Genomic DNA, 12685 nt, shown 5'->3' with positions numbered 1-12685 from the left:
TGGATCTCTCCCCTGAACTCCTGACTTGTATAACCTAATGTGTTCCCATCTGGATTTCTCACAGGCATGTGAAAATTAATATGCCCCCTAAAGAATACCTTTTCTTCCCCCACCTCTCTCCAAATTGTTCCTCCTCAGTCTTCTCCCTCTCGGTAAATGGCAACATCAACCTTTCTTGGGCTCAGGCCACAAACCTTGGAGCCATAATTGACTTCTCTTTCGTTTCTCACCTTCCATGTCCAAAACCTACTGGCTCTGTCTTACAAATGTATTCAGATATGCTCTGTATGCCCTGACCCATGCCACCATCTCACCCCACCTGGATTACTGCAGCCTCCTACAACTTGGTCTTCTTCCTTCCTTCCTTGTTCCCTACGGTCTATATTCAACTTAGCAGTCAGAGTGATCTTTCAAAATACACATCAGATGATGTCACTTCTTAGCTCAAAAAACCCTAAGAGCTAGACATAAACAGAGTAAACGCCAGAGTCCTTAAAAAGCCTACCCGGCCCCAGATGATACAACCCATTACTTTTCTTTTAACCATATTCTGTCTGACTTCTGGATCCAGTTTCACAGTCCTTGTTATTCCATAAATATTCCAAGCATGTTCAAAGCTTCAGGGTCTTGCACTTGCTCTTCCCCCTGCAGGGAATGCTTTTCCTTCCGATATCCATCTGGTAGCTACTTTTTTTGGTCTTTGCTCAACTGAGACCTTCCCTGACCTACCTCCCTACTTAAAATTGCAACCCTTCACTCCCACTACTCACCATTTCCTTTCCCTGATTTATTTTTTCCCGTAGTACTTAATACTTAACAAATTCTATCATTTGTTTTTTTCCTCCCTTGCTCAGATTAAGATCCTTGAAAGCAGAGATTTATTTCCCTCCACTAATCTTAGAGCAGTACCTGGCATAAACTAGGCACTATTTATTGGATGAGTAATACTCAGTATGTTATACCTTGTATTCTAGTTTCACCTGGAGAAATGTTTCCCCCACTAGATTGCTGGGTGCTGAAGGAGAGGGCGGGCTTCATTGTGACTCCCTTATCTCCACCTGCAAAGTGTCTATTACAGTGTCTTACACATCATAGATGATTGATACATGATAACTCAATGATGAAAGCACAGACTCACCCTTGTTTCACTCTAGGAAACAGGTCATCCAGGAGAGTCCGGCTAATTGTTAAAGGTAGGTGTCACAGACATCACTGATGCCAGCTCCATGTACCCTCAACTCCCTGAGCTAACTGCATCTGAAAACAGTTCCTAGCACACTGATTATCTGCGTCTACTCTCTTCTCTTCCTGATAGGATATATATTGAAGAGTTAACATCTCTGGGGATAACCTCCAACCAATAGGGGTAGGAGTTGGAGGATAAATGCCCCAGCCTCCCCAGCTTCTGGTCAACATGGTCTGGATAAGATGGTGTCAGTAGTGTTTAAGTATAGCATTTAAACATGTAAGAGGTTGTCACACAATTATTATACCACAAACGGCTTTCGCTTGAAAATGCCATCTAACTCATTTATATTTAGCATCCAGCAGTGCCTGGCACCTAGCAGGTAGGTGCTCAGTGCATGACTGAAAATGAAGAAACATGCCCTTTGCCCTTAGTGGTGGAACTGAGCCATCTTCAGAGTTTGCTTAAAAATGGTGACTTGAGAATGGTGTTCTTTTTCTTTTTGAGACGGAGTCTCGCTCTGTCGCCCAGGCTGGAGTGCAGTGGCCGGATCTCGGCTCACTGCAAGCTCCGCCTCCCGGGTTTACGCCATTCTCCTGCCTCAGCCTCCCGAGCAGCTGGGACTACAGGCGCCCGCCACCTCGCCCGGCTAGTTTTGTGTATTTTTTTTTTTTTTAGTAGAGATGGGGTTTCACCAGGTTAGCCAGGATGGTCTCGATCTCATGACCTTGTGATCCGCCCGTCTCGGCCTCCTAAAGTGCTGGGATTACAGGCTTGAGCCACCGCGCTCGGCCGAGAATGGTGTTCTTAACTAGTTGTTAACTCTCCTACCCACGCACACACCCCCCTTGACTTCCCTATGAAACTCCTTTCTTTCTCCCTTACTGCCTATGAGATCGGGGCAGTAGTACTTCATCAGTGCCCTCAGTGAACCTGGGAGGTTAGGCCAGATGGCCCCTGAGACAATCTAGTTAAACCCAGTCAACCACTGAACTGGGGCCAGAACCCAAATGTCTATATAGCCTCCATGGGACTAGTCCTCTTTCCACAGTAGCCACTGTGAAAATTCCAAAAAAGAAATTAATTTTGGAGGCTAACAGCCATGGCATCTTCAGACTCAATTTCAACAGTATTACTGTTTAAGAAAGGCTGCCAAAAAGATAATGGAGATGAAAAAGTGCTCTGTAAACTGTAAAGTGCTACCCAAAGCTTATCTGACTGCCAAGGTCAACAAACCCAGGCTTGGGTGTAGAGCCAGCGCTTAAAACTGGAGGAGCTGAGGCTGGTCATTCAAAGGGCCCCTTCCGAATGGGACACCAGTGTACTCGCTGGGATCAAAAGGACATAGCTGCTCGCCTGGTACCACCCTCACACCCTCCCTCTATTTTAAGTACAATACACTTATGCTGAATAGAATATTTAGACTATGTATTTGTACTAAACAATACTTACACTATGCATTTGTATTAAACTGATGATCTTTTGGACTTTTTTCCTTTCGTTTGTATTTCAGAGGCCACACATTGAGCAGCAGCCACCTGCACCGCTGGGCAACGAACTGCCTCTCCAAAGTTTCCAACCGTCTGGGTACATTAGTGTTTTTCTTCCACATTAGTTTACATTTGTCCCAGCTGCATTAGAATTTAGATTCTGCACATACTCTGGCTCTGAAAACCACATTCTTCTGTGCTCACACTACCTCTTTGTCATCTAACAACTGAATACGCATTGTTCCCCTGGCTTGGCTCATGAAAGGCGACCCTGATGAAGAGTAAACTGCCCATTTTCTGGGCTTCCTTATCCTAGCGCCCAACACTAGAAGGGCGGCAGTGTTTGGTGACCTCCTGCGTTAGGTTAACGATCTGGGTCTGGGCCCAGGCTGGATAACGAGCCTGTGAATAATGGGGAGCGGATTGTTAAAGCTTTATCCTGGTGAAGCTGAGAGGCTGAGACGGCTTTTTCCTGCGCACTCCTGCCCCTTCTCCCCAAGCATCTTTTTTTAATCTGTCGAAGCTAATGGGGTTTATGTGGCAGACATTCATTCCTCACAAGTTCCAATTCAAGCGGCGGTGCACCGATTCGGTCTCGATGTTTCTGCACTTAGAGGCTTGTAAAACAGTAAAGAAAGATAGCAGATAAACCGACAGAAAGCCTTCTGTTCTAGGCTTGAAAAAAGGTTCTACTTTATTTCTCCACTGTAATAGGAGTCTTGAAAAGGCCAAATTAGAGGTGCAGGAAAAGGGTGAAGTAAGAGCACTAAAAGCCGTAATAATACTGCATACAACCCAGCAAACTTTATTTTCTTCCACATATTTCCCGAGTGATATATATTTGAAAAAGACAAACTTGGAGGAAAGGTTTTTACTGCTGCATGGCTAGAAAAAAACATAGTGGGCAAAACTTTCCTGAGCTTTTTTTGTTATTTACCAACCATTAATTGAATTTTTACTTGTCAAGAGCAAAACTTATTGGGGAAAAATTAGAAAATGAATGGTCTTAAGTTCTTATTGGTTTTCAAAGTATTCACATAAGGGGCTGAGAATAAACCTGGGACTCAAAAGTCCTAGACTACTTTGTAATCTTTTCACACAACCCAAAGCCAAACATGGGCTATACTTTAAAATAAAAAAAAAAAAAGTTACTAACAATTGGTGGCTCGGTGGGCTCAAGGGGATGAGGCAATCTCAGCTTACCATTGGCTGGGAAGAGGATCTCTTGACTTTCCACCTCTTTGGATTACATTTTTAGCTGGAGTTTAAGAGCAGTTGTCTACGTCTATTTCCAGGTAACAGAGTTCCCTAAACTACCCTCAATTCCACTGTCCACTGGTAAGGTTATATTGTTGAGAGGGCTAGGGTGGGGGCGGAGAGAAAGCCAGGGGGCTTTTGCCTGCTTTAAAATTAGACCAATGAGGGCAAGAAAGAGGCAGGTTCAGGTGCTTGGTAAACGAAAAGCAAACTTCTTTATTGTACACAGTACAGAATATAACGCAGCTTGGCAGGATGCATACGGCCCTGCGCAGGGGAAAGTATTTCAAATCAACTGGCAGGTTAAAGCCTTTCTGCACTGTAGACTTTCCACACTCTGGAAAAGAAGCAAACAAACAAACAAACCCCAAAGAACCCCCGAAAAAACCAAAAACCATCCGGGAGGTGCATGAGTCTAATGGGAATGCAATGGTGATGCTGCTGTCCTATGCCCGGTGACAGCACAGGCCACGTAAGTTACAGCAGGGGAGGGGTAGCTCAGGCTACAGAGGATTATTTTCATATTGCTAAGACAGCATAAATCCATTCAAAAAAAAATCCAAACCAGGGTAAGTAAAGAAAGGAAACCCAAATCTATACAGCATTTACAACAAATAAATCTCTAGCCAGCTGGGGGTAAAATATGCATCTATGTATAGACTATGTGTAGGTTAAGAAAGCTATAAATATGGTTTAGAAAGAGTCCTTTGATTAGAGTACAACGCTAATTAAGGCCCAAGCTACAGGTTTACCACCTTTGTGGGCTAATTAGCTTCCAATAGAGGAGAATCTCACGTTTCCATAGCTATAAAGTGCACCCCTTATCCCTGTGAACCTCTTCACAAATGTGCTGTCGGTCATAAGGGGGACAGTTTGCGACTGTGGAGTGCTCCATTGATAGAAAAGCAGTTTAAACATGTGTCTCACACTCACCGAGTCAGCACTGCCTCCTTCACATACGAGGAACAGTGTAGTCCTTCTTAATGTGCTAAATGTCATGGGGAGCACAGAATTCTACCAGCAGAGCAGGCAGCAAGGTACCACCAGTAACTTTTCCTCTACTTTGAGCTCAACTTTCACGTAGCTTTAGCTTGGTTGTTTAAAACTTTTCCAATATAATACAGCAATGAGAATAATTTCTTTTTAAAAAAAGGCAGGAATCTAGAATGCTAGCACTGTTGCTTACCTGTCAGTTACACACGTAAGTCTCAAACCCTACTGAATCATACAGGTAGGGTCTAAAGTCCAAGATTTAAAGAAAAAGGAAAACAAAACAAACCGATGAAATGGAAATTGTCATCAGTCATGCCCAGGGAAGAATCCAAAGGATTCTCACCAGGTGACCAGGTTTCCAAAGGACATGACACATGTTATATACATATGCTTTCCAGAGAGGGCATGTTAGTGAACACGGGGAACTATACACAGAGAATCTAAGCTTGTGTCCAGGCTGCCCTGCACACTTCAAAAATGTACAACTCAGGTGCAAATGTTCCATCAGGTTGTCTGGTGCAGAAAGCACAAAGCAGGCAACATGGCGGGCTTTCACATGGCCAAGGGGAAGCCTCAGCAAAGCCCCTCTCAAGCTGCAGTATCTTCATAAGTTGGCACGGCCCTGGCTAAAGGACACAGTGCACAGTTACCAAAAGGTTTTTGTTTTTTGTTTTTTTGCTTTAAATACCAAAACTACAAAAATCAGTTTATAAACTGTTTTTCCAAAACAACCACCAAAACAAAACAATCCCCCAAATCAAGGCAAAACAAAATACTGTCAAAAGTGTTAATCGCCCTTCTCCTAAAATAAAAGTCATCCACACTCAGCCATGTGATTGGGAAGAGAAAGAGTGCTTGCTCTACTTGGCGATCACATGGCTGATGGTTCCCAAGAGTAGCCATGGTTTATGATTTTGAGAACCACGGAGTGGGCTACAGCTGTTCTAACTGCCCCTCCTTTTTCTAGACAAGGGGTAATATTTCAGATTCAGCTAGAAGAGCTTTCCAATGTTTAAGATATATTTTTAACCCTTAATGGTTTGAGCCTCCCCAACTTAGCCTACTTACTTTTCTATGGGTTTGTGATTTTTCGACAAATTGTGCAAATCAGAGCCCTTCTATGTAAAGGCATTTAGTAGTCCATGATCGATGCAGATTGTCACATACTGTGTCCCGTTTTGCGGGTACTAACCTGAACAAGATATTGCTTTGCATATATTGTCCATGGTAAGGAGACTCCATTTTGATCTCTTCCCAGAAACCTCACCAGAATCAGAGTTGAGGCACCAGCCTTTTGGTGGTTTTTTTGCCCCTCCCTGTTCCCACTCCCCAGCCAATGTATCTGTCTTTAAGGGTGCCAATCCAGAGACGACTTGGGTTCTCCAGATAATACTCAAAGGGCAAGCTTTAGGAACAGTCAAGAACACAAACAAAACCACTGCCCTCATTTGCCTGAATGGGAACTGCTAGCTCTAGGGTTTGGCCACTCTGCCACTCAGAAACTTAGTAAGCAAAGCCTTCGGCATAGGGGAGGCTGCTGCAGCGGTCCATGTCCAGGAGGTAAGCAGGGCTGTCTTCAAAGTGGGTCAGCGGCAGGGTATCCTCCTCGCTGAGGTGGCACTCGGACTCTGCCTTCAGGAACGGACGCTGGTTATCCGGGAAAGCCATGGAAAAGAGGGCATCTGGGTCACAGACAAATTTGTAGACGTATCGCTCTCCAGCCACCTGAGGGAGAAAACACATCTTACAGGGCCCAGTTGGAACAGGGCATGGGATCAGGGGAAGAGAACAAGGTATTCCTAAGTCACAAAGCCAGGGACCAAAGGAGAAGCTGATTACCCCCATCACTCAGACTTATTTTGAGAAATCCTGGGAACCTATTAGCTGCCAAGTATTTTACTGACACTACAGCAGTTAAAAAAGAAGGTATCTGAATTTCAAATTCACACTAGATGGACTCTTAAAAGAAAATTCCCACTTTCTGTCTTCCAGTGACAGCTTTGAAAGCATGGTTATACTGAGCCTGGAGTTTGGTGTTCCAAAAAGGTGTAAGGACTGATAGGTGCAAGGCAGAAGCCTGACCATATTTTTGGTCACCTTCAGAGTTTACAGTCTTCACAGTATGGCCTTGTTATTTTGAAAGGTTAGAAATCTGATGAGAGAGAGCCTGTGCAGAAGCCTTAAGTATGTTCCGAAGCAGAAAAGAATTGCTTTTGGCTTACCCTGCAGTTTTAAATGACTCATCGCATGGCTCTGTCACACTGAGGGAACCGCTAACTACCTTTCTATGGGTTTTCTGCATTATAATATTAGAACCAGAAGGTCTTGGTTATTCAAGGGCCTCATGGTATGTGGCTGATGAGCCATCTGTGTCAATGGGATCACCTTCTCTCTGCTGGTTGTTTAGCAACAGTACAAGAGGCACCTAATACCGAAAATCAAACCCAGTAATTGGCTTCTGTCTGGAGACGCAGAGAGGCAAGGGAAGGCACCCAAATTACTGATAAGATAAACATTTTAGATTTAAAAATTCAAACTGTTGAGTTTAATCTTGCCCTTCAGTCACTCTGCTATGATTCTAAAATCTTTTTTTTAATTGAACAAGTATGGCTCTGCTTCCAAATCTCTATCAATCAACCATCTCTAGTTAGTGTTGTATGCCAGTTTTACCTTAAAGCCCAACCCTGAAAATTAGTTTGTGTGGAAGAGTGAGGCAGGAGAGCACAGTGGAAATAATCCTAGATCAGAAGCCAGGAGCTGCCAGCTTCCAGGCTTGGTTTAGTCACTAATGAGTCTTAACCTCTGGAACCTCAATTTTCCCTTCAAAAACGGAGGGTATGGCACTACAGCTTTTCTAAGTCTCTCTACACACTGACGGGCTATCATTCACCTTTTAATCAGCTCTCATTTACTCGTGAGTCATATAACAAATAAAATAATAACCCCTTCCTTACATTGGATGGCACATTATTATTTCTGAAATATTTTCAAATATATTACCCTGTGGGATTAAAGCAAGAATTATTATCTACATTTTTATTAGAAATAGAGGCTTTGGGAGATTAAGTGACTATCTACATTTTTATTAGAAATAGAGGCTCTGGGAGATTAGGTGAGTTTCCTCAAATCATACAGCCAACAAATTGAAGTGTTAGGATCTGAGCCCATGAAGCCTCATTCCTGGGCCTTCTTGTACTCTTTGCCTATTTATTCTCAGAAATAAAGTTCTCTTCTACTCCCTTAGAAAACACAGAAGCTAGTCATAAGGACAGCTCATTTCCACTGGTTCAAGTTACTGTGTCCTGGGTTGCATCTCCCCGTGTTGGATGTGGAGTTGGGAACAGCAAAGGAATGATGGCTCTCCCACCTGAACTTAGGATTTGACCTGATGATGTCAACTCTAAGGAGGACAGGGGACAATGTGGGGTGGCTGCTGATGGCTATGGCATTTCTTTTTGGGGTGATAAAACGTTCTAAAATTGATTGTGGTAATGGTTGTACAGCTCTGTGAAACCACTGGACCGTATACTTTTAAAAAAGGAGGGGTAGGGTAGCGGACCACCTGTCCTACAGCATTTAACTCTGTGTCAAGCACTGAAGTTAAACCTCAATTTCTAACCCAAGGGAGCTCATACTCCAGAGTGGGGGGTAGCAACAAGAAAGGAGTTATTTGAGACACAGTGAGAAGAGCAGTGGTAGGAACAAGTACTGGTGCCATCAGAAGCAGCAAAGGGGACCACCCAACCCAATCTGAAATGGAAAGGTGATGACTGAGACAGAAAACAAGGAAGGGCTGGCCAGGTACTGAGAGCATTAGGAATGTTATAGGTCTTAAGAAGGATGTAATTTAACATGTGTTTTCCATTTTATGGTATGCTTGATAATGTACATGTATGTAACATGTATTCTCTGGCAAACAAATACTGCATTAAGGTAAAAGGTGGCTATGCTAGTGAAAGCCGTCAAGTTTGAGTGAAGAAACGAGAGCTGGGTGGTGACCAGAGTGGGAATAGCCTCAGAGGCTGTATGAAGCACTAACAAGTCTAGAGTTTATCTAGAAAATCACGAGCTGTTGAGTATTTTTTAAGGTGGTGACGAGAATATAGGGTCACATTATTACCCACCTATGAGAAAGAGGAATCCGGCTTCTTGTAGACAAGTTCTCAGCAGTTTTGCCCATATGCTTCTGCCAAGTTCATCTTATTGGCTACTGCCAGGTAGACTGCCTCAACATATAAATGACAGGTCTGGGCAACTGTACATTACGAATCTGGTAGCTAAGAAAGACTTGCCATTCCCATCTTCTACTTCTCCATGGGATGCTGAGACTGTGGCCCTTGCTACCTATCCCACTAAGATTTTTGTACTGATTTCCTCAAAATATGCTTCATCCTTTATTCCACAAAGAGCAACCTGCTACCGGGTGACTCTGCTGCCATTCTACAAACTTTGGGTTTTTAACTTGAGTTCCAGTTTCTGTAAGTCTGAAAGAAAAATCAGATGTTCTTATACCTCTAACACTTCTGAGCGTATCAAACTAACAGATTTGGAAGTCTAGGTGTTTTAACAACTAGAGACTTCAACCAAGCTGTTGAAGTAGAGACCTTCAAGCTGATTCCCCGGAGTCCCTTTTGGATACAACAGTTGGCCTAAGTTTCTGGGAATTCTCATAGATAGAGGCAGTTTTGGGAAAACAGAGGAGCCTAATTTTCCATTGTGTGTTCTACATTCAACTTCTACTTTCCACATACCCAAGAGCATGAAACGTACCCTATATCTCATTTGATTCTTGTCTCAAGTTTGTCTTCTCAAGACTGTTTCCTACCACAGAATCACTTAGGGGACTAACATTTTCTCCTAGTGATGACCACCAGTCTCACTACAGAAGCCCTGGACTTTTTCCTTAAAAGAGACCAGAGTGGGCTAAGGGTCTTGTATAATGGCTCACCTTCTGCATGATGCCCTTTTCATAGTAATAGCGGAGAGAGCGGCTCAGCTTGTCATAGTTCATGGCTGGCCGGTTCTTCTGGATGCCCCAGCGCCGAGCAACCTGAAGAGACAGTACAGTGAAGAGCAATGAAAACGCATTCCCTGGGCCCTGTGTTCTCTCCCAATCCCAGTAGAGCCAGTTCTGTAACCTGATTGCTTTGGTCAATGATCCGCTACTCTGACCTGGAAGCGAAGGCATTTAGCTCCTTCCAGACCAAACGTTCAACAAAGGTGATGATTCAGTGACGACTACTAAGAGGTGAGACCTAGAGATGGAAGAATCCTAGCACTTTAAGATTGCAGAGGGCTTGGCTAACATCCCAGAGGATGCAGGCCCTCTACTGTTTCTCCACGTATGAATTATTGACCAATACCCATAGACCATTAACATGTTGCCATTAAGTGCTATGGTTTCTGTAGCAGTCAATAAGGAATAATTAGAATGGTCATTCTTGAAACATTAGAAATACACTAGTGAGTTGCTAATGGGCCAGCAGAGCAAAAGTTCAATTCTAATAAGATTGGAGGGGGGCTGGGAGATGTTTACTTATTGCAGCTCACGGACTAAGGGGGAATCAGATCATTTCAGCCTGCTGCCATCCAATCCCACGCTCCCAGCAGACTTGCAGAATGGACATTAAAGCATGTAGCACCATTATCCACTTAAAGAAAAATTAACAGGGCTTTCCAAACAGTTCTGAAATGCATTATATCCAACCCAGTCCACCTGAGGTGTGCTGATAGGGCAATATAATTGGAGCGCTGGGCAAAGAAGCCTTATAGCAGGAAAATTTCCTAGTAGAGTTTACCCAATTATCACGGCAGCCAAGCAATTTCTGTACTCAAGCATATCAACTTCCAAAATCCTACTTATGAGAATGACTGCCAAGGTAGGAGAATAACCCTGAAAATGTGAGTTTTACTCAGAGGTTTTCAAATGTGTGCAAACCATGGGTTAGGGGTCATGTTTTGAGCATTTTAGGTCAGTTTTGGAAACTTAAAAAAAAAAAAAACAAAAAACTATATTCCTTTGATATTTTACTTTTATCTTCTGAGATGGAGTCTCTGTCGCCCAGGTTGGAGTGCAGTGGCATGATCACGGCTCACTGCAACCTCTGCCTCCCAGGCTCAAGTGATTCTCTGGCCTCAGCCTCCCGAGCAGCTGGGATTACAGGTGTCCGTCGTCATGCCCGGTTAATTTTTGTATTTTTAGCAGAGATGGGGTTTCACCACATTGGCCAGGCTGGTCACAAACTCCTGACCTCAAGTGATCCACCTGCTTCAGCCTCCCAAAGTGCTGGGATTATAGGCATGAGCCACTGCGCCTGGCCCCTTCGATATTTTAAAAGCCAAATGTTAGACACGGAGTAGGAGGCAGAGAGAAAACAGCATTTCACATAAACCTTTTCCTTAAAATATCTGGGCAGAATGAAAGCAACATCTTCTAAATTCAGGATTCTAAAATGACCTTTAATAAAAACCAAAAATTATCTGGTAAGAATGCATCTCTCTTAATTACAATAATAGCAATGATTTTACTCTGCCTTGCAAGAAACCCTGTGAAAGTTCAATTTCTGTTCAACTGCTTCATGTCCCCACAGGAGACACCATGTCTTGGGTCTCCTCTTTTCTCCATATGGTACCCACTCAACTCTACCTTTGAAACAGCCGAAAAGGCGAAATTAACCAAAAATTACATCCTGGTTAGAGAAGATAAACATTTAAAACCAATAGAAATAATGGTAAGAAGAGAAATCTGCTAACCTAATAATATACGTCATTGTACCCTATTCAGAAATGCTTTATAAAACTAATCTTTAACTGCTGTCTGCCACAAGTGACACAGGAAAATTTCAAAGAAGCCCACCCTCATCATTTTACTATGTTAAGGGGTGGAAAACAATCTTTGAATATTCTTCAACTTCAGCGGCCACCTCTCAGCTGTCACTTGCATATGCAATTGCTTACTGGAAAAAGGTTTGGTATATGCACAGATTTCAAAGCAGCTCTGGTAGCCATAGTTACTGACTCATCCTCTCGGGCCGGAGCCCTGTGATTCTGTAGGCCTCACCACGGCTGTTCCTTCTACAGTAATGCATGGTGCGGCTCAGCTCCAGAGCAGCTGGGAATTAGGGCTGCCCCTCTTCTGGGATTGGGGAGGCAGGCAATAGCTTGTCATCAGATCTTTCTTCTCTCTCATTAGTTACTTTGGTAGCACATATCTTGAGGACTGAGGCTGAAGGAGTTAACGGATCTACCTATTCCTCTTCCCCTTAAAAGAGAGAGCAGCCACAGCCCAGGGAGTGGCTCTTTCTAACAGCCCATCCCTTCAAACCTCCCAGCAGCAGTTATCTGCCACATGTTCAACAAACAACCCTACCCCCCAAAATATTCATTAATGCAGATTCACAGTTAAAATGGCTCCAGATTAAAGCCGAGTCAGTCATAATTGAGAGGGTGCTAAGCTGGATGACTATCAAAAGACATTTGATTAGGGGGCCTGCCAAAACGCAGTTCTAAAACCACAATTTCCATGCACAGTGTAATGGATATTATGGATAATTACCCAGAGTGCACTACTCAGCCACACAGCTGCCTACAATTACGTCCCCAACAGCTTCCTCCTCCGCTTCACCCTTCAAGCTCCCCCATGACGACTTCTTACAGCTTTTTCCAGAAGCTGGTATCTTCCTGACATTAACAAGAACAGGGCCCTCACAGGTATACAAGGAAGGGCGGGGGGGGGAGCTCAGCAAATGTCACCTGTCCT

The 12685-nt window shown here is 43.6% G+C and overlaps 1 protein-coding gene across 2 annotated transcripts in view; it reads right to left on the bottom strand.

Annotated features, from left to right (window-relative positions):
• Positions 1-4125: 4125 nt before the first annotated feature.
• ETV5 (ets variant 5) overlaps positions 4126-12685 on the bottom strand; it is a 63150-nt gene continuing 54590 nt past the window's right edge. For both annotated transcript variants that reach the window (XM_011953372.1, XM_011953371.1), the window contains exons 12-13: positions 9875-9976; positions 4126-6651 (exon numbers count right to left, since the gene is read on the bottom strand). In XM_011953372.1, coding sequence (XP_011808762.1) covers positions 6430-6651; positions 9875-9976 — 324 coding nt within the window. In that variant the 3' untranslated portion in view covers positions 4126-6429. The remainder of the gene's footprint in view (positions 6652-9874; positions 9977-12685) is intronic.

The sequence above is a fragment of the Colobus angolensis genome, unplaced genomic scaffold, assembly GCF_000951035.1.
Source record: "Colobus angolensis palliatus isolate OR3802 unplaced genomic scaffold, Cang.pa_1.0 Scaffold36, whole genome shotgun sequence".
Classification (NCBI taxonomy): domain Eukaryota; kingdom Metazoa; phylum Chordata; class Mammalia; order Primates; family Cercopithecidae; genus Colobus; species Colobus angolensis.
The sequence above is the reverse complement of the archived record's forward strand: the minus strand, read 5'-3'. Positions and strand labels throughout refer to the sequence as shown.